General features: G+C 36.1%; 1 protein-coding gene across 3 annotated transcripts; it reads right to left on the bottom strand.

The window, feature by feature from the left end:
- Positions 1–11,238: 11,238 nt before the first annotated feature.
- LOC114305689 (putative mediator of RNA polymerase II transcription subunit 26b) lies at positions 11,239–19,878 on the bottom strand. Of its 3 annotated transcripts, none has more exons than XM_082897907.1 (9): positions 18,352–19,878; positions 18,128–18,196; positions 17,597–17,679; positions 15,711–15,763; positions 15,473–15,603; positions 15,338–15,365; positions 14,871–15,214; positions 14,686–14,754; positions 11,239–11,771 (listed from the first exon to the last, which is right to left on the bottom strand). In XM_082897907.1, the coding sequence occupies exons 1-9, from the start codon at positions 19,147–19,149 to the stop codon at positions 11,745–11,747; spliced, it is 1,602 nt and encodes a 533-aa protein (XP_082754033.1). In that variant the 5' UTR covers positions 19,150–19,878; the 3' UTR covers positions 11,239–11,744. The 3 variants fall into 3 exon arrangements, with proteins under 3 accessions (XP_082754033.1, XP_082754035.1, XP_082754034.1); XM_082897909.1 differs by having other exon boundaries at positions 11,240–11,771; positions 14,698–14,754; XM_082897908.1 differs by having other exon boundaries at positions 11,240–11,771; positions 15,473–15,600.
- Between the last annotated feature and the right edge of the window lie 3,110 nt (positions 19,879–22,988).

The following is a 22,988-nucleotide window of genomic DNA, read 5'->3' as shown; positions in this document are numbered from 1 at the left end:
CCAGTACAGTCGGCGTCCGTGAAGGTGATGGGCTTTGTCCACTGCTTGGGCTGTTTAGAGGGTCGGTCTACCGTGTCCACTACTCTGTCTGAGCCTTGCCTTATCTTCCTGAGCTCTGCCCTCTAAGCGGAGCGGGATGGTCCGCCACAAGCAAGGCCACCAGAAATGACTCGGATTTCACCAACTGGCGGAGGAGGATTACCTGGGGCCGAGGCTGTTGTGGGGGGCGGTCATGGCCTTGGTTAGGTTGGGCTGGCTGTTGGGGTGGGGTACGCCGGTGGTTGTTTCTGAGGGGCTCGATTCTTTACCTCTGTTGTGGGCGAATGTCTGTGAACCGGCTGAGACGCCCTTGACGAATGAGGGTCTCGACCTGATCCTTGAGGTTGATGCAGTCATCAGTGTTGTGGCCATGGTCCTGGTGGAAACGACAATATTTGGACTAGTCTTTCTGGTTGGAAGGGGTCCGTGAGGGCAGGGGCCATTTGAGGGGGTAATCCCGTTGGATCTGGTGGAGGACTTGTTGCATGGGAGAATTAAGGGGCGTGTACCGACCGGGCTGTCGGGCCGGTGCCGACCGGTCAGTGCGAGAAGGTCGGTCGGTATATTGGGATGTTTGGCTGTTATACTGGGTGTTTCTGGGTTCCGAGTCTTTTCTCTTTTCTCTGGAGGTCGGGTTTTTGGACATTGGATCCTGCCGAGTGGCTAGTGAATCTTCGGCATTCATATATTTCTGGGCTTTAGATAATAGGGCTGCCATGGAGGTCGGGGGGTTTTTGGAGAGGGAGAAGAGGAAACCGGACAATCGTAGCCCGGCCATGAAAGTCGTGAGGATGACCTTATCGTCATTCTCCGCTACTTGTAGGGCTTCGGTGTTGAAGCGGGTAACGAAGCTGCGCAGCGACTCCCCCTCGGCCTGACGGATATTGAGGAGTTGGGTTGCAGGGCAGCGTTGGCGCTGGGCTCCAATGAAATGGATGAGAAAGGAGTCGCTGAGATGTTGGAAAGTGGAGATAGAGTCCGCTGGTAACTGACTGAACCACAGTCGAGCTGACCCCTTCAGTGTCACGAGAAAAGCCCGACACATGATCTCGTCAGGGAAGGCATAGAGGATCATGAGGGTACGGTAGGTCTCTAGATGGTCGACTGGGTCCGTCGTACCGTCAAAGGAGTCAATGGTGGGCATCTTGAACTTGGCGGGCAAAGGTTTGTCCCGGATGGAGGCAACAAATGGTGAATTTACCGTGGTAAAGTTTTTATGCTGAATATTCTGCATGACCCTTTGGAGTTGAAGCTTCATTACTCGGAGCTCAGCGTCCCAGAGGGGAACGTGGTCACCATGGTCAGTCAATGGAGGCTAGACGCTGCTGGCCTCCCCTTCAGGGGCTGGTGCTACGACCAACGGGTGTGGGGGTGGTGGTGTTGGATTTATATGTGAGTGGGGAGGTTGCAAACCTTCCAAGTTGGGTGGATGGAGTTGTGGAGCAGTATGGCTCGGGGCTCTTTCTTGGTTGGGGGGAATGTCTGGAGGTAGTGGAGGAGGCATCAGAAGGTTTCTTTGGAGTAAAGCATTTATCAAGGCCTGGTTTTGCTCGGCCATGCGGTTAATGCTGTTGGTAAGCTCGATAAAATACTGTGGTGGGTTGTTTGGATTGGGGGGGTCGGCTTGATGGTCGGTAGCATTATTGTGAGAAGCCATGGATCTAGTCGTGACCATGCACTTTGACGGGTAGGAGAAAGAGGCTGTTGGAACGGGGTCTCCGGCGACAGTGAACACAACTGGCGCGAGGAGCAAAGCATTCCCACAGATGGCGCCAACTGTTGATACAGTTTATCCCAGTGAATCGGGCGAACTGGTCCAAGCTCCTCAAGCCCAAGCCCAAATGATCGAGCCCACCGGATAACCTGCAAACAAGTTCAACGGGGAACGGGAAAGTCCCCCGGTGAACCCTCCGACGAGCAAGTTAGGAAGAGAAGTAGAGTATATGGGGAGAGATTAGAGATAGAAAGCTTAACCTTTTTCTTGTCTTCAACGTTCGCTTATATCCTTTGGCAATCATTTCGCTGTCCCTTCCGACCTGCTCTCCTCGCCGAAAGTCTATGATGTAGCTTACCTTCCTCAGGGTAAGGGGGTCCTGTTCCAACGGAGAGGTGTTGTCGTAATAAATGCTGTGATGGGCTGCATTAATGGTGATGTGCAGTGGCAATAACTTTGCAGATCTTTGTCTGCTGATGTGGCTCATCCTTCTCTTGCCGTGTGTCTAAATGTCATTACTTTATGCCATGTTCGACTCTAGCTGTCTTGGACCTCACCAGCTGGGTTATGCACTGGGCTTCAAGTGATGGGCCATAGGTGATTCGTGGCCTTTATGGGCTTATACATGTCAGTATATAAATAATATATTTTGCATACATATTCATGTGGTGTTATTGTAGCATAGTGGAGAGAGTGTGTTGCTAAAGGGTTAAAAAGTGGAAGCTTGGTGGTTAAAAACTTGGGAAGAGCAGAGGGTTAATTTTTTTTTTTTTTTTGAAATAACCTTTTGGCGACTAAAATGGGTGGTTAATTTTTTTTTTTTTTTTTGAAATAACCTTTTGGCGACTAAAACGGGTGATCGCCAAAAGTTTCAGTATTGGCGACGAAAAAAATAGTCGGCAAATGTATAAATCAAAAAAAATAATTCACTATTGGCGACTAAAAATTTAGTCGCCAAATGTATAATTTAAAAAATATAAATGAACTTTGGCGACGAAAAATTTAGTCGCTACAGACTTGGTTTTTGGCGACTAAAAGTTTGTTAGTCGCCAATACCTTTCGCAACAATTTTCCAGTGACCAAGCCGGCGACTAAAAAATTTAGTCGAGAAAACTCAAAACCCGACTTTTGGCGACCAAAAATTCACTTTTGGCGACTAAAAATTTAGTCGCTAAATGTATTTTTTTTTTTGTAGTGGTATATGCCACCGGAATTTGGAATTATTTGCAGAAATGTCACCATATGTTTGGAAAACACATACACTATGTGCTAAATTAATGTGAATAAACAATGTTCAAATGACAAAAAAATATTTATTAAAAAGAATATATGGTAATTTATACTATTACATAAAGACAACAGCTTAGTGGGTGTCGTGAGACCATCTCTCTTCTTAATGCAAAGTGGAAGACATGGAGTCAAATTGTGTATATAGCCTTGAAATTTAGAATTACTTGCAAAAATGCCACCATGTGTTTGGAGAAAACACCCATACTATGTGCAAAATTAATAAATAAAAAATTCAAATGAAAAAAAAAAATTATATAAAAAATAATAGGGTAAATTACAAATACATGTCTTGAGATTTGCTTAAAACACAAATTGTCACTTGTGATTTTATAAATTATAGTTATAATTTTTTTATTTAACAGGATTAACGGAAAAATTAAAATTTTTAACTACTATCTCATACAATAATAAAATTATCTGAATTGCTAATTGAAATATATTTCTGACATAATTAAAAAGGGACATTTATTCATAAATCACTCTTTACCTACTTATGTTCCACTTAGTTCAAATTATTTTTTTATATTCTAATAAGTTTTATGAGTGACATAGTTATCAAAATATCCCTAATAATAATAGAGTGAAGCATGCATTAATGTTCATATTGATAGTGTGAATATTCCGTGATGTGAATAATCACACTGTCAATGTAAATATTCACATTGTCAATGTAAATATTCACATATCAATATGAACATTCACACTGTCAAATATGAATGTTTACATCACTAACTTGCTAAGTGTTCAAAAAATATTTATAAGGATAAAATTATTCATAAAATACTCTAAACATGAGAATTAGAATTTCGTGGATCAAATGTCCAAATAATAGGATTTACTAGAATACAAGAATATGTTGTGGATTAATTAGAATACAAGTACTTGAAAAATAATTTTGTAATAAATTTTCTAATTAAAAACTATTAATTAACTTAATAATTAATAGAGAGATTATTAGAAGTCAATAAGTCAATAAGCAATCCATTTAGAGTGTCCCAGAAGAGAGTTTAGTAATCAAACCAAAAGTAAATCATCTATTTCTAATTTTCTAACATTCTACATTTTATATATATCAACAGGGAGGAAACTATAATAAGAAAGATGTTCATTGTGAATGTTGCCACTCTATGTGACACTAAAAAAAATAAAAATATTTGATTATTTTAATAATCTTTAAAACTCTCAATATTTTTGGAATTTATTTTATTATTTGGGAAATCAATTTTCAAAAGATGACAATTGTGATTTTTATTTCGCCAGTGGAAATGATAAGGTCAATTTTACGAGTGTTCATGCATTTGTTGAATGCCACATGGTTTTGGGAATTTGGTCAATAGGCCGAGTTTAATTAATGTATAATAATGCCAGCCCAAGTCTTGACAACAAATAAAGAAATTAGGCATTAGAAACTATATATATTAATATTAATATATTATATATGAAGAAACAAGGTCCAATAGGTTGTACAGGACCTCGTTTGACAACGGCTTTGCTTCTTGTTTTCTTTTACACTTTTTTTTGTATAAAAAAAATTAATAATAAAAACTTATTTAATATATTATTTTTATTACGAAAAAAATAAAATTGATTTCAAAATTTCCAGAACTTTGAAATAAAACAAGTTGGGTGTGTTTGGTAACGTTTATGTTTTCAGTTTATATTTACAAAAATTTTATAAACTGGTTTTTGTTTATTTTTTGTTTATTTTTAGAAAAACATAAATTATAAACGCGTTTGGTAATTAACAAAATGTTTTAAAAAATTTAAAAATATAAAAAAGAGTGAGAAATGGCAAGTGGTGGCTAGTGGCGGCGGAAGACAGTGGTGTCAAGTGGTGACGGTGGGTGGTGGGTAGCTGGTGGTGGTGGTGGGTGGGTGACGGTGGCGGGTGGTAGCGAGTGGGTGCTGGCGGATGGCGGATGGCGGGTGGTGGCGGGTGGTGGAGGGTGGGTGGGTGACGGTGGCCGGTGGTAGCGAGTGGGTGGTGGTGGTGGTGGTGGCGGGTGGTGGTGGTGGCAGGGGAGTGGCGGTTGACGAGTGGCGGTTGACGAGTGGTGGTGGGTGGTGGGTGGTGGGTGGTGGCGGGTGGGTGGTGGGTGGTGATGGTAGGTGGATAGGTGACGGTGGCGGGTGGTGGTGGTAGCGAGTGGGTGGTGGTGGTGGTGGTGGTGGCGGGTGGTGGGTGGTGATGGCAGGTGGGTGGCGGATGGCGGGTGGTGACAGGTAGGTGACGGGTGGTGGTGGTGGTTGGTGGGTGGGTGGGTGGGTGGGTGACGGTGGTGGGTGGTAGGTGGTAGCGAGTGGGTGGTGGTGGTGGTGGTGGTGGCAGGTGGGTGGCAGATGGCGAATAGCGGGTGGTGGTGAGTGTTGGCGGGTAGATGGCGAGTGGTGGTGGTGGTGAGTGGGTGAGTGACGGTGGCGGGTGGTAGATGGTAGCGAGTGGGTGGTGGTAGTGGTGGTGGTAGGTGGTGGGTGATAATGGTAGTGGTGGTGGTGGTGGTGGTGGTGGCAGGTGGGTGGCGAGTGAGTGGTGGGTGGCGAGTGAGTGGTGGGTGGTGGTGGATGGTGGGTGGTGGGTAGTGGTGGCGGGTCGGTGGCTGGTGGTGGATGGTGGTGGCAGGTGGGTGGTGAGTGGTGGTGGCAAGTAGATGACAGGTGGTGGTGGCGGGCGGTGGATGGTAGTGGCGGGTGGTAGGTGGTGACGGGTGGATGGTAGGTGGGTGGCGGGTGGTGGTGGTGGTGGTGGCGGCGAGGGGTGGGTGGTGGTGGCTAGTGGGTGGCAGGTGGGTGGTATCTGGTGGGTGGCTGGTGGGTAGTGGTGGCGGGTGGTGGGAGGTAGGTGATGAGTGGTGGTGGCAGGTGGTAGTGGGAGGTGAGTGGTGGCTAGTGTTGGGTGGTAAAAAAAAAAAAACTGAAAACTCAAAATGAAAACACATTTTTTGTGTTTTCATTTTTTGGCCAAATTTATAAACTGAGATCACTGATTTATAAATCAAAAATTTTACCAAACAAGTTTTTATTTGAGTTTTTAAAATTTTTATAAATATAAACAAAAAACTGAAAACGTAAGTGTTACCAAACAGCACCGTTGTGTTTTATTGTTTTCAAACTAACATTTTAGTCTCTTTCCATTCTCTCATCCACCCTCTTCTACCGTCGCTGTCATCATAGCTTCTGACACAAAGGACCTTTTATAAAAATAAAAAAAAAATTGTAATAAAAAATTATGCAGTACTTACAATAAGAGAAAAGACAAAAATAATTAAAATCCAAGTACTAAATAAATCGTCACAAAATAACTTACCAAAACAATCATTTAGCCTCCCTTTGGGAAGTGGGTTGTCTTTTTGACTTTTTGACTTTTTTGATTATTTTAATCTGAGCTTAAAAGTTTAGTTTGAGAAGGATTTTTTAGCTTTTTTGAGTTTTTTTGTGAGAGAAGAATGTAATGATTATGGGTTGGATGTGATGTTTTGTTTGTTATGGCTAAAATAGCCTATTTTATTTTTTGTGGCTAAAATAGTCAAAAAAACCCAAACCATGGCTTCCCAAACGAAGCCTTATTAGTGTTGAATGTTCACGAACTTTATCAAGACCTTTCAAATTCATGTAAATTTTTATTTATTTATTATTTTTTTATTTTTTTGTAGACTAGTATAATAACTAAAATAAATTTGACACTTCTCTAAAATCAATTTTCGGAGTCTAAACTGTTGACTTTGCCAATTTCAGGCCAAAATTAGCCCTAACCGCGGCACCTCTGGTGATCCTTCTATCAATGGCCACCATCTTGATGACTACCTTCTACCACTCCTACCACCGGCCACAACCTTTGATGACTACACTGACCATCACGTGACAGTATCATTATCCAATGAATAATGTAGTAAGAACCATAACAATGTTGCATTAGTAGGAGACAATACTTATCCACTTAGTTCTTTTAAGACTTTTTATTGGCCGGTAACTACGTAGGATGGTGTCACCGTTACACTCAATATTTTTTCATAGTTCACTAAGAGACATGAGCACGAATATAGACGTGAATAATGTCATAAAAAATGAAGAAACCTGGTGCAACAGGAACATAATAATAAAATATTTTTTATATATATTTTTATTTGCTATGTAAATTAATACAGTAGCGATACAGACCCCCTCAGATTCCCACCCCCACCACCCCCACACACACGTGGGGGTTGGTGAGTGGGGGAGAAGGGGAAAAAAAAAATTGACCAATGAAAGGCAAAGGGGGTCGTGGGGGTTGCTTCCAAAAGGGGGTCTAAGTCTTTTTTGAAATTAATATTACATCTACAAATAATTAAAATTAACAAAAACTAACATTAATACAATATACTAAAAAAACTCTTACTTTTAATATAACTCTTATTATTGATGATCTATGAAATTTAAATTTAAGCAAATATGAATGTTTACATCACCAAATTGTTAAATGTTCAAAAAATATTTATAAAGGTAAAATTATCCATAAAATACTTTAAATATAAGAATTAGAATTTGGTGGATCAAATATCCAAATAATAAGATTTACTAGAATACAAGAATATGTTGTGAACTAATTAGAATACAAGTATTTAAAAATGATTTCGTAATAAATTTCTTAATTAAAAACTATTAATTGACTTAATAATTAATAGAGAGATTATTATAAGCCAATAAGTCAATAAATAATTTATTTGGAGTGTCCAAAGGAGAGTTTAGTGATCAAACCAAAAGTAAATCATCTATTCTAATTTTCTAACATTCTACATTTTATATTTATCAACAGGGAGGAAACTCTAATAAGAAAGATATTCATTGCGAATGTTGCCACTCCATGTGACACTAAATAAAATAAAAAATATTTGATAATTTTAATAATCTATAAAACTCTCAATATTTTTGGAATTTATTTTAATATTTGGGAAATCAATTTTCAAAAGATGACAATTGTGATTTTTATTTTGCCAATGGAAATGATAAGGTCAATTTTACGAGTGTTCAAGCATTTGTTGAATGCCACATGGTTTTGGGAATTTGGTCAATAGTCCAAGTTTAATTAATGTCTAATAATGCCAGCCCAAGTCCCGACAACAAATAAAGAAATTTTGGGCATTAGAAACTATATATATATTAATATTAATATATTATATATGAAGAAACAAAGTCAAATACCTTATACAAGACCTCGTTTGACAACGGTTTCGCCTCTTGTTTTCTTTTATGCCTTTTTTGTATAAAAAAAAATTAATAATAAAAATTATTTTTGTTACGACAAAAATAAAATTAATTTCAAAATTTCTACAACTTTGAAATAAAACAAGTTGTGTTTTGTTGTATTTCAAAACAACTTTTTATTCTCTTTCCATTCTCTCATCCATCCCCTTCTACTACCACAGTCATCATCATAGTTGATTCTGACATTTTCAAGAGTTATAGTAAACACTCCATAAAGGACTTTTTATAAAAAATTTTAAAAAAAGGGTAATAAAAAATTATGTATTATTATTATTATCATTATTTTGACAATACTTACAAAAAGTTCCTTCTGTATACAACTATAAAAATTTACAATAAGACAAAAAAGACAAAATAATTAAAACCCAAGTACTATCGACACAAAATATCACTTGCATAACTCATCAAAACAATCATTTATTAGTGTTGAATGTTCACGAACTTCATCAAGGCCTTTTAAATTCATGTGGATTTTTTTTTTTGTTTTGGACTAGTACAATAACTAGGAATGGCAACGGGGTGGGGCGGGGCGGGGCCGGGGATCACCCTCCCCGTCCCCGATCCCCGATGGTGAAAATTCCCCCGGCCCTGGCCCCGATCCCCGACGGAGAGCCTATCACCGTCCCCACCCCCGCCCCCTAACGGGGATCGGGTTTCCCCGACCCCGAATATTCCCCGACCAAAAAAAAAGAAAAAAAAAAAAAGAACAGCAGCTGGAGAAGATCTGGAGTTACCGAGATCTTCTAGAGTATCATCAACATCAATATCAACAACAAAAAAATGTATATACAACTATACAACAGATCAGCAGTGGAGTATCATCATTATCAACAACTAGAGTATCATCAACATCAACAACTAGAGTATCATCGTCATCAACATCAACAAAAAAAAAATGTATATATACATCTATACATATATATTACCGAGAAGATCGGCGCGATGGAGAAGATGTGGAGAAGATCAGCGCGATGTATATATATATATTCATCTTCTCCGTCGCGGCTTAGATCTGGAGAAGATCGGCGCGATGGAGGACGGAGGAGGTGGAGCGGCGGTGCGAGGTAGACAGAGGTGGAAGAGAGGTGCGAGAGTGACGAGGTGGACGAAGGTGGAGAGTCGACGACGGAGGTGAAGCGGCAGTGCCAGTTGGACGGCGGTAGTGGTAGATCTGGATGAGAGACGCGGTGGTGGTGGTGGTGGTGGTGCGAGCTGGACGGCGGTGGTGGTGGATCTGAGAGAGAGAGAGAAGTCAGTGAGTGAGTGAGGTAGAGGGAGATGAGAGACACGGCTCTGAGAGAGAGAGAGAAAGAAGTGAAAGTGAGATGATCTGTGAGATGAGAGACGCGGGTTTGGTTAATATGTATATATATATAGGGGTAAAACCGTAATTTCACATCGGGGATTAACCGGGCCGGGGAACGGGGACGGGGCCGGGACTGGAACACTTATCCCCGTCCCCGGCCCGAAACTGTTCGGGGATTGGTTTTTGAATACCATCCCCGTCCCGTCGGGGATATTTTTCGGGGAAAACCCGCTCAATTCGGGGTCGGGGGGTCGGGTCCCCATCGGGCCGGGTTCAAATTGCCATCTCTAACAATAACTAAAATAAATTTGACACTTTTCCAAAATCAATTTTTGAGGTCCAAATCGTTGACTTTGCCGACTTCAGGCCAAAATTGGCCCTAACCGCGCCACCTCTGGTGACCCTCCGATCGATGGCCACCACCTCGATGACTACCTTCTACCAATCCTACCACCGGCCACAACCTTTGATGACTGCACCGACCACCACGTGACAATATCACTATCTAATAAATAATGCAGTAACAATGTTACATTAGTGAGAGACAAGACTTCTCCACTTAGTTCCTTTAGGACTTTTTATTGGTCGGTGATTACGTAAGATGGTGTCATCATTACACTCAATATTTTTTTCATAATCCACTAAGAGACATGAGCACAAATATAGACATGAATATTGTGATAAAAAAATGGAGACACCTGATGCAACGAGAACATAATAATAAAATATTTCTTATATATATTTTTATTTGCTATGTAAATTAATACAATACACTAAATGTTTCTTATATAATCCACTAAAAGACACGAGCACGAATATAGACATGAATATTGTGATAAAAAATGAAGACACCTGGTGCAACGGAAACATAATTAATAAAATATTTCTGATATATATTTTTATATTTCTTATAAAACTAACATTAATACAATACATTTAAAAAAAAAAAAAAAGTCTTACTTTTAATATAACTCTTATTGTTGATGATCTATGAAATTTAAATTTAAGCAAAAAAATAAACATTCAATATCCATTAAAAGTATTTTAAAAAAAAAAAATAGTTGACTTGTCCCCAACGTGTCATCTAAAAATAAGTTACTTAAATAAAGAGACACACCATATATATACCCATCGTGTCCCCATGCCCGACACTACTATGAGTGTCGGTGCTTCATAGCTGGTCCATTTACAATCTAGTACAAGTGCAACAATAAACAGAACGAAAATGTTCAATTTCTATAAGAATGGATATATGTAATGTAAGTTGTTTTATTGGAAAAAAAAACGTCTATTAGATATACATCAAAGTACATCTTTATCATCTCCATGGAAACCACCTAGACTTTATTCATCAACTTTAATCACTATGAAAACTTAGCACTTTCTCTGTAATTTGATTGTAGAAATACACAACAGATATAACTAAAGCTCTAAACCCAACTATTATGAAGAATTCATGAAAATTATATCAATAAGTTGACGAATGAGGAATGGAAAAACCATATAATTATGCAAACAATTGTAAAATCCGATGAAAAATGCATGAAGAGGCAGGACAGTAAACAAATTCTATCAAGATCCAACAAATATATTGGAAAGTTCATTTTTAAAAGGTAAAATGGTCAATATATTAAAGCCATTACACTTTTCAAACATTTTGATTACATTTTTTTCACTGGAAAAACAAACTGTGATATAACATGGGCAATGTACGATCACATGAGCTGCAGAGAAAAGCTTATACAGAACATATTTACCACAAGAAATAAACATATATGATTCATTCAAGAATCCACAAGAACTTTAATGTAAACATAATATTAGCTCAATTTCCACAAGTTCAAATTTGCAGATAATTTTACCTGTTCCAGACTTTATCTGATCAGGCAATTTCAATCAAGTTTATGATCATCTATCTTCTCAAAGATTCTGTCGGTAAACTATAATTTAACTATATATATATAAAGCCGACTTTTCTTCCATTATTGACTCCAAAATTATGGATGAAAAGCAAAAGATAATTGAACCGAGTCTCCAAAATCAAGAGTACCTAGCAAATCCATGTTTATTTGTGAAATGAACAATGATGGCTCATCTTCCTTCACATGTGTGTATTCCTGTGACCAAGCAGCTGCTTAGGAAGTTCATGCAAATCCATTACTTGTATGGTCCTTTGCTGTTTAGCTGTTCAATGACAAAGAAAATCATATAAGGAAGTTATCTTTGAGATTACAATTACAAGCAAGGTTCTGAAAAGCGGTTGCGGTCGCCGTAACTGTGGCGGTGACGCGGTTGCGATTGCGGGGTGTAAAGGCCGTAGTGTAACGGTTGAGGTTACCGGAATCGTGAATTTTTTTATTTTTTGCACAATTTGAAAAAAACTTACCGATACGCATATTTTTTTTCCATGATCATATTTATTGGGTTAAAAATAAATATTGATCAATTTTTAAGTATGATCCAATATATTTCATATTTTTAAATCACTATAAATTGAGTTTTTTACATTTTATTTTAATAATTAATGACTTTATATTTTACAAAAAAATCAATCACTAACTATTATATATAAGATAAATAATGACAAAAGTAAAAGAATAAATAAGAGCCTAAATATATATATATATACATATTTTAACCCAACCAAATAGATGATAACCACACTTATTATTATTATTATTATTATTTTCAAACAATATATAGATAGACACACACAAACAAAATGGTTTAGTGATAGCAGCTGAATAGAATAGCATACATCTTATAGTTTCAACAAATCAATAATATGTTCTTCATCTTCCCTCTTCTCTCTCTCTCTCTATATCTCTTGCTCATCTATTTTCTCTCTTTATCTTCCCTCTTCTCTCTATCTCTCTTCTTCCCAAGGTTCTGAAAAGCGGTTGCGGTCGCCGTAACGGTGGCGGTGACGCGGTTGCGGTTGCGAGGTGTAAAGGCCGTAGTGTAACGGTTGCGGTTACCGGAATCGTGATTTTTTTTATTTTTTGCACAATTTGAAAAAAACTTACCGATACGCATATTTTTTTTCCATGATCATATTTATTGGGTTAAAAATAAATATTGATCAATTTTTATAAATTTTTAAGTATGATCCAATATATTTCATATTTTTAAATCACTATAAATTGAGTTTTTTACATTTTATTTTAATAATTAATGACTTTATATTTTACAAAAAATCAATCACTAACTATTATATATAAGATAAATAATGACAAAAGTAAAAGAATAAATAAGAGCCTAAATATATATATATATATATATACATATTTTAACCCAACCAAATAGATGATAACCACACTTATTATTATTATTATTATTTTCAAACAATATATAGATAGACACACACAAACAAAATGGTTTAGTGATAGCAGCTGAATAGAATAGCATACATCTTATAGTTTCAACAAATTCTTCATCTTCCCTCTTCTCTCTCTCTCTCTCTCTCTATATCTCTTGCTCCTCTATTTTCTTTCTTTATCTTCCCTCTTCTCTCTATCTCTCTTCTCCCATTTTCAGCTTTTTTTTGTGTTTTTTCTAAAGAAACAGTTTGGAACCGTTGCGTAACGGTACGTAACAGGCTGTTACGGCACCGTTACGACCGCTACAGCAGCCGCTACGGCCGACGCACCTGTGAATCTCAATCACACTGCAAAAGCGGCCGTAACGGGTGGCGGTAACCTCCAAAACCGTTACGTAACGGCGTTACGTATCGGTTGCGGCTGCTTTTTAAAACCTTGGTTTAAACCTAATGGTCATACCTCTTTGTTTAAACTCAATAATCGTGCATCTCTCTGAATTCACATAACCAAAAATATTTATTTACATATATACAAATATATTCTGAAAATGCTCTGACAGTTTCATAGATTTTTGGTTATTAACTTGTAATCAAGGTTTTAAAAAGCAGCCGCAACCGTTACGTAACGCCGTTACGTAACGGTTTTGGCGGTTACCGCCACCCGTTACGGCCGCTTTTGCAGTGTGATTGAGATTCACAGGTGCGTCGGCCGTAGCGGCTGCTGTAGCGGTCGTAACGGTGCCGTAACAGCCGTAACGGCCTGTTACGCACCGTTACGTAACGGTTCTAAACTGTTTCTTTAGAAAAAACACAAAAAAAAAGCTGAAAATGGGAGAAGAGAGATAGAGAGAAGAGGGAAGATAAAGAGAGAAAATAGATGAGCAAGAGATATAGAGAGAGAGAGAAGAGGGAAGATGAAGAACATATTATTGATTTGTTGAAACTATAAGATGTATGCTATTCTATTCAGCTGCTATCACTAAACCATTTTGTTTGTGTGTGTCTATCTATATATTGTTTGAAAATAATAATAATAATAATAAGTGTGGTTATCATCTATTTGGTTGGGTTAAAATATGTATATATATATATATATTTAGGCTCTTATTTATTCTTTTACTTTTGTCATTATTTATCTTATATATAATAGTTAGTGATTGATTTTTTTGTAAAATATAAAGTCATTAATTATTAAAATAAAATGTAAAAAACTCAATTTATAGTGATTTAAAAATATGAAATATATTAGATCATACTTAAAAATTGATCAATATTTATTTTTAACCCAATAAATATGATCATGGAAAAAAAATATGCGTATCGGTAAGTTTTTTTCAAATTGTGCAAAAAATAAAAAAATTCACGATTCCGGTAACCGCAACCGTTACACTACGGCCTTTACACCCCGCAACCGCAACCGCGTCACCGCTACCGTTACGGCGACCGCAACCGCTTTTCAGAACCTTGGTTTAAACCAAAAGATATTAGAATTTGGTCCATGGGTCACAATACAAAAGCTTATATAAAGGAAAAGGCATTGGCATTTGAACATAGAACTTTCAATGTTTTCTATCTAAAATCCATATTCATTATTTTTCATCTTTCCTTGGATTTGAAATTCTAATGGTATTCAAAATCTGATTTCGTTTATACATAAAGCAGTCAGACAACAGTCATTAGGACCAGATTTCATTGTATACATAAGCCTTGAAGCAATCACATTTACTATTTTTGCACCAACAGAATCAAAAAAGAAAAACAATTAAAGCATAGAAGTACAAATTTACAGACCTTCAGTTTCCTTCTTGTGGATTCAAGTTTCTCTTCTATCACAGATTTATCTGAAAACTTCAAATTGTAACAGAAAAATAATAATAATAATAATAATAATAATAATAAACATGTATTAAATGGATGTTCAATCTTCAAGTTGGAAACCATGAGATAATGATTGAAATGCTTACATCATTTTCACCCGTTAATGGCCTCTTCCGTATGACAACGCTGTCCGAGTTCTGATGAAACTTGGTTTTATCTTTGAGCTTTTCGTCCAAATTCTGTTTGAGAAGTTTCCCGGAACCAGATTCATTCTTTGGCTCCTTAGGTACCTTCACAACAGATTCTTTCTTCATTGCTACATTCGTGTCTTTGACAATCACATTAACCTCTTTAGATAAACCCATGTCTTTGACAATCACATTTGCCTCTTTGGAAAGCTTTGATTTCTTCTTGCTGATGTCATGCTTGACTGGTGAATGTTTCTTTTCATTGTCATGATTCTTGTTAAGTTCTGCACTGATACGGGGTTCTGCAATTCTCCAACAGATTTTACTAGTCCTCACAATCACAATATTAAAAACTGACCGACTATTCCGTGAAGCCGCTAAATATTAAGTAAAAAAGGGACAAATATATTCTAAATTTTACCCACTTTCATAATCATCCATTCCATCAAAGAACTGCATTCCAATTTAGGACAACAAAAGAGGTAAGTCACTTTGTTGAAGAACAATGCATTAAAAAATGCAATAACATCAAACAACAATAAGAACTGCATATACAGTACCTGAGAGAGCTCCATACTACAAATTGGATTAGTAAAGAAAGCTCCTACATCCAATGGAGGTAAAGCGAGCCCTAGTCCATCGTCAAGTTCATTTTCAACAAGTGATGGGGTCACAGGATTGGCAATATCTGCTGTACCCACAAATTTATCAGCATATGAAGGACAACATTTCAGCCCATAGTCATGAATGGTAATATGCAAGGAAAACAAGTTGGAGAAAAGTTTGCAGCTTTGTTACCTTCAGCAAGTAGTGTAGCATTCAACCACTCGTTCGCCACTTTCTTCCAATCTCTGTTATAAACAACAAATAATTTTGTAAAGGAAGTGCCTCACCAATATAAGCTATGTTTATAAACACTGAGTTTGAGGGAAAACATTTCACTAAGACTTAGAGCAAGCTGTGAATCTCATAAGCATCTTTTTATTTTTATTTTTATTTTTTAATCTTTAATTGTAACTTCTTTTTCCCCTTAGAAAGGATCACAATAGGTACAGTTTCATGAGGTGGGAAAAAACGACATGGCAAAGATCCTTTCAATAATAGAGTTCCAAATTTATCATGGTGGAAGTTATGACTTCTTTGCTACATAATTAAGTTTATGTTTATTGAATCATGGATTTAGAAAAGATTACAAATTTAGCTTCTTTGTCTTTATATAAATTGTATATCATTTGCTAAATGTACGTGACATTCACAAGTACTCATAGTGCATTAGTGTAAAGTTTTGTAAGTGTCCAAATCCTACATGATCGGCATTTCTAATCCTAGAATATCAGCATTGAATGAGTTCATTTTTCAGCCACAATCAAACCCATATCCTGATATTACTTCATTTTTCAAAGCATGAGCATCCGAAGTGTCCACACATCCTAGTTATCTACTTTTCTTATTTTATTGGGGAAGCCTTGGAGAATTGGTATTGGCGATGCTTCACTGAATTCTAATCGCTTATTGTAATGTAAGAACAACTTAGGAAACTATCTTCATAAATGAGGAAAGTTGTAAATGTATACGTGATTGAGTCTTATTAAGCATGAGAACTTCATCCACAGTCAATAGTACAAGGCTTCAAGAAACATGTTATTCCACAATTGTTACATTTTTTAATAGTTAACTTTCGCTAACCAGAACAGAATGTCTGAAACCTATGCCTAACGGAGCCAACCCATTGTTGTTCAAGATTTTCTTACTAAGGATTTGAACTTGGAAACCTAGAGTACACTTGTCTTAGGATAAATAAGCTAGAGTTGAAGGGTCATAACAAAATAAGAGGGATAATAAAAGGACATTCTGATCAATTTCTTAACTTCACTAAGGAAATCCAGTGTGACTGTCATAAGAGAAACACCAAAGAGATTACAATTGTCAAAAATGGACACAAAGAATAAAGCTTATTAGTAGCAATGATGATGAGGGTAGGATTAAAAACAAAGGAAACAAAACTTAGAATTGACTGCATTACTGTGGCTTCTAGACTCGTGTCATGCTAAACAATCAAGCTTGTTCCAAGCTTCTCCAATTGAGTTCAAGCTCATCCCAAATCATCATCAAGTTTTTCAAATTATATTCCAACATTTTATTCATATATTAGGGCATTATGATTTTGAAATATACTTTGGGACCTTTCTCAAGTCTTCATGGTAATAACTTACTAGATTTAATTCATATTATTTCTAAACATTAGCCTTGAATAATCTTCAGTAGTGAGTTCCATGAAGGATAATGCTACTACAACTGCATGGCCCCAAGTTCAAATCTCCATGATGGACAAGAATGTACCTTTTCGAGTTAGTCTTGCTAATTAGGCTCATAGCTAAGAGGAGATCGATCCCCTTAAAAGGGAAATAACTTGCTTTTAATGAGAATAGCTAATGTGTTGACCACGTCATCTTTGTGAAAAAAATTGAACCCTTCTCTGTTTTATCAAGATCGAAATTCTGACTAAAATAACTAATTCATTATATTCATGTGTGTGTGTATGTGTTAACCTAGGGGAAAGCAACGCTATGATTATTATTAATTTTTTCTAAGGTAAAAGAACATTACAACCAAATGGATTCTACTAAACAGGAAATAAACATAAAGGAGGAATACGAAGTGTCAGTCATAGCACTGATTCATACTTCACGATCGTCCTTGCTAGCTGACAAGACTGTGCTGGCCCATGCTTATAAAGAGAATTAACTACTTTTCCTATCTCCGTTGCCTGAGGAAGAAAAGCACAATGAATATCCAAAAACTTATCTACCAAAATTGAAAACCAAAGTCAACGTAATTAATTAGAATGAACGGTTTGCTACATAGAAATAGAACTATTTACACGTGGAACACAGATGTGATTAGGATAATAATAAGTTGAGACAATGCTATTCATTAAATTCCAAAGTGGTGCTTACAAAATTGATGCATCTTTTATGCAACTAAAGTGAGGAAAAAAAAAAAAAACAAGATGGATAGAACATAGTTTCTATGTAAAGCATGTTGATCATTTTTCATTTGCACCGAATGAATAAGAGTGCCGCTAAAGATTCAAATTACTTCTGAAAGCAATGAGAATTGAAAAAATAAATAAATAAATAAACTAAACCTCTATACCAACACATAGATAAATCAATAGTAATAACAAGTTGACAACCAATTGACTCACTTCCTACCTTTAGAATGTCATAGGATAAAGTCATCAATTGAAGCCTCCTCAAGCATTCGAGCAACTTGGAAATAGACTGTACCACAAATAGGTCAACGTACAACCAAACAAATGAATCAAAGTGAACAAAACCATAAATAAACATATCTCAAATGTGCAAAGAACTAGATAGCTAAGTAATATATAATGAAAATTGTGAAATGATTTGTAAATGGAAGAATTAGGAAAAACCTGCTCTTCAAAATTCAGAAGAATTTCTTTGATTCTAAGCACCTCTGCAACAATCAGGTTCTCTTCATCTATCTCATCAGCCAATGCCTCGGCTTCGAGGTCACTGATCATGCTAACAGGGGTCAAGGACATATCTCCAATTTCATTTTTATTGCTATCCTCAACCTTGGTTTCAAGAGTACCACCACCCTCCAATTTACCACCATTGACAACAAATCTCTTCTTACAATCTTTATCCTCCAATTTACAACCATTGACAACTAACCCATTCTTACACTCTCTATCCTCCACCTTTTTACCACCATTGAGAGCTAACTTTTTCTTACAATCTCTATCCTGCAATTCAACACCATTGACAACTAACCCATTCCTGCAATCTCTATCCTCCAGCTTAGCACTATTGAGAACTAACCCATTATTGCAATCTCTATCCTTTAATTTACCACCATTGACAACTAACCCATTCTTACAATCTATCTTCTCGACTTTTCCGCCATTGACAACTAACCTTTTCTTATAATCTCTTTCCTCCACTTTACTGCCATCTCTGTCTGACTTACTGTCAGGAAAATCATCACAATTTTCCTTTTTAGGCAGTACCAACTTGGTTTGATCAGCCCGAAAAACATCAGACCAGTGAGAACAGTAAAGTTTCTCCGAAATTCGATCCCTACGGAGCTTAAGTTCATCTGGGCAATCCAAAGAAGCTACCATAACTGCACTTTCAATGATCTCAATCATACTCGATTTGGCACCCCTGAAGAAGTTTCTCCAGTATTCAAGCTTCCCAGAATCCATGGCTAGAGAATTGAATTCCGGCAAAGCTGCTAATCACAAACCTATCACGCAAAATAAATAAAAAAAATCCAATAAGAATCAATCAAGAAAAGAAAATAAAACTGATCAACTAAGGCTAATCATTAATGGGTAATGAATGTATCCTCATCTACAATTGAAAATCCTTGGGTTTTTATCAGATTTTTCTGGGTATGATCTGATATCAAAACTTCTCAAAATTTTGTAAGAAAAAACAAAACCTTGGTGAGAATTGAGAGATTCTTTCATGCAACTATGAAAATCTCAAGCTCTGGACTAAAAATTTTGCCTGGTTTGAGATAAAAATAAAATAAAATAAAATAAATCAATGGGGGTGGAGATTTTCTTTTCTTCACGTAAACCTCAAGGATTTCTGGGTTGGATCGAAATTTTGCAGAGTTGCAATGAGGAAAAGGCGAATGTAAATGGGGTTGAGAAAGTTTTCACGTGAATGGTTCTGGATAACAGTCATTGATTTACAGACCCAAATTCAGGTATAGGATATGATGACAACAACGTAGTTTTGCTGTTCAGTGTTCCATTGAAGTAAACACCTGTGAAACCAAACAGTTTTTGGACAGAGAGAGAGAGAGAAAGTGAAAGAAAATGGAGGAAAATTTGATTCTCTGTATTTAAACTTGAACTGGCCAAATATAAAAGAAAAAAGAAAAAAGAAAAGATAAGGAGAGTAAAGAATTGAGGGATATACATGGGAAGGAGAATTAAATAGAAGAATGGAGTTTTGTTATTAATAGATTTCACATTTGTCATCCTTTGCATTTCTGGCAAATCTGGCTTACTAAGTGTAAGATAAATAGATAGAGAGAGAATAAATTGTATGTATATATTGATATATGTTGTACAATTACAAAGGGAGCTTAGCTCTCATTTATAGCCTGTCATTGGATGCGAGGCATGCGAGACGCGAGGCACCGAAAGGCTAAAGCTAGCCGAAAGCATAAAGCTAACAAACATAATAATAACAACTAACGTATACAATGCTTAAAGAATAATAAACAATGCTAAAGTATAATAATATACTAACATCCCCCCGCAAACTCAAGGAGGAAAAGCATCAACCAAGTTGAGTTTGGAAACAAGAAAGAGTAACAAAACAAGAAAATAAAATAGGATAGGAGACACTGTATGGTCGTGTCGAACCGTTGTTGAAGACACGGTATGGTCGTGTCGGATCGTTGTAGCAAGACAGTTTACGAGGTCATGCCGGACCGATGTAGCAGACACTATGTGGTCGTGTCAGACCATTGTTGTAGAAGCTGACCGGAATCAATGTCGGGACAGTTTACGGGGTCATGTCGGACCGTTGTAGAAGATTGTGGTGGTGCACCAAGGGGGGCGACTTAGGGAGTGCGCCATGGGGTGGCTTGGGTGGTTCCCATGGTGTATAACCATGCTTACCAGCTTGAGTGGTTCGTATGGTGTGTAACCATGCTCACTATGATATATGTATAACCCCCCCGCAAACTCAAATAGGTGTGAAGATAGAAACTTATTTGAGGTTGAAACAGGGTTTTTTGTTTTTGTTTTTGATTGTTTTTGTTTGTTTGTTTTTTTTTTTTTTTTTGTTTTTTTTTTTGATAGAGAGAGAATAAATTGTATGTATATATTGATATATGTTGTACAATTACAAAGGGAGCTTAGCTCTCATTTATAGCCTGTCATTGGATGCGAGGCATGCGAGACGCGAGGCACCGAAAGGCTAAAGCTAGCCGAAAGCATAAAGCTAACAAACATAATAATAACAACTAACGTATACAATGCTTAAAGAATAATAAACAATGCTAAAGTATAATAATATACTAACACTAAGAATGAAATTGTTTCTATATATCTACTGCGAAGTGTGGGTCTACCGGAAGTCCACCCTTCTTTATCTTTTTTTTCTTTTTTAATTGGGTGTTTGGATTAACTTACAAAGCCTAAGTAAGTAAATAGTTAAAAAGTTACTATTCTATTTAAGTTATATTATCTTATTTAAGTCACATAATTTTTCTACCATATTATTTCAAATATAACCCATATAACTCATATTTTACATTTTTTCATAAAAAGTCAAAAAGTACATTTATTTAGATCATCTCAAACAACTCCTAATTTTGAATTCTTGAATTTAACAATCAGACAAATCTCTAGTAATCTAAGATTTGAGATGTTTGGCCTTAGTCAAATTCTTAAATCTTAAATTTTAAGATTGTAAGCCCTTTGCTTACCTCTCTTCCTACTAAGTCAAACCTCTTAGGATTTACTGTAACAGTAATGGTAGAAGGTCCCAAAAACAGTGGCTCAAATGCCTCAAAACTGTCAAAATGATGTCGTTTTGGGAGCAAAACCTGCCAAAACGATGTCGTTTTGGCAGTTTTGAGCCATTTGAGCCACTGTTTTTGTGGCCCTCAAACATTTTTCTTACTGTAAATTCACCTCGATAGAACTAGTCGTTTTATGGAACCCTTTGAGCACATCACCGACGTCAAAAATTAAATAAATCGGATATCGGTAGTCATATGATCAAATCACATTTTTCAATAAAAAAATGCACAATTAATTTTCGAAATAAGATATGCCATTCAAATTTTAAGAGAAACATATGATCTATTTGTATGGCTATTGGGGGTGCTTGTTGTGGCTTATTTTAGTTAACTTATATATTCTAGTTTTAAATACATTATTTTAGACTGTTTGGTTAAATTTATGTCAAACAGTTTTTTATTATAACAATTTATTTTAGTTTAAAAAAACTAATTCTAAAAAATTGCTCAACCCCTACTTCTCATTATCAACTTCTATTGTGGGTATGTTAATTTAAAATTTATACTTAATTTTTTTTATTTTCCATTTTTAAAAAAATACAAAAAGACCCAAATGGACTATGAAATATTATTATTATTATTATTATTATTATTATCATTATTATTATTATTATTATTATTTAGAAGAAATGTGGACTAATAATGAATAACAAAAAATAAAAATTAATTCAAAAAGTAATTTCACAACTTATTCATAAACTCTACTCAGAAACTTAAATTTATAACTCATTGCACCAAACAAATTAACAATTTCTAATTAAAACTATAATCTATAATCAAGCTTCGTTTGTCATTGGTTACGGTAGCCAACTTTTTTGTTGTGACTTTTTGAACTTGACTTATTTAGTCTCGTTTGGTTTTTATTTTTGTATTTTTTTTTACTTTTGTGAAAGAAAAAATATAATAATTATGGTTTGGATGTGACATTTTGTCTTATTTGCTTATATAGCCTGTTATATCTTTTTGTGTTTTTTTAGTCCCAAGATGTTTACTAAACAAGGATTAAGGCTCATTTTGAGAAGTGAGTTAAAAGTCATTTTTCAACTTTTAACTCATTTTCCCTCTCACATAAAAAAGCAAAAAAGTCAGCAAAAAAAAAAATCAAAAAGTCAGTTTTTAACTATCTTCCCAAAACACTCTCTATATAATTTATAATCTATTTTAATAACTGCACCAAACATCTCCATTAATATTCGATTAACTTAAATTTTAACATGAATGAACCATATAAATAATCTTATAAAATAAATAATTCAATAAATAATTTGAATTATTGACTTGGGCCAAGAATGGAGCCATAGTGGGCAAATTACACGATGCAATCTACCAAAGTCGAATGCAAAGAAGCTATTTCCTATTGAGAAAGTATTTCATGTAATACGTGTATCACGCGATTGAAATGACATAATTGAAATGGTACAATGTATTTTTTTACTTTTTAAAAAAATATTTTATGCAATGAATATGGCATATGACTGAGATTATGTGTCATAT

Source organism: Camellia sinensis, chromosome 12 (genome assembly GCF_055761805.1).
Source record: "Camellia sinensis isolate YWXY chromosome 12, ASM5576180v1, whole genome shotgun sequence".
In the NCBI taxonomy this organism is placed as follows: domain Eukaryota; kingdom Viridiplantae; phylum Streptophyta; class Magnoliopsida; order Ericales; family Theaceae; genus Camellia; species Camellia sinensis.
The sequence above is the reverse complement of the archived record's forward strand: the minus strand, read 5'-3'. Positions and strand labels throughout refer to the sequence as shown.

Bases quoted from the DNA above. Each gene is read 5' to 3' on its own strand.
- LOC114305689 (XM_082897907.1), bottom strand. From the start codon at position 19,149: ATGGATTCTGGGAAGCTTGAATACTGGAGAAACTTCTTCAGGGGTGCC. The intron at 17,680-18,127 runs GTAGGAAGTGAG...TTTCTTCCTCAG, and splicing joins TATCCTATGACATTCTAAAG to GCAACGGAGATAGGAAAAGT. The intron at 15,604-15,710 runs GTAACAAAGCTG...TTGTGGGTACAG, and splicing joins TGCTACACTACTTGCTGAAG to CAGATATTGCCAATCCTGTG.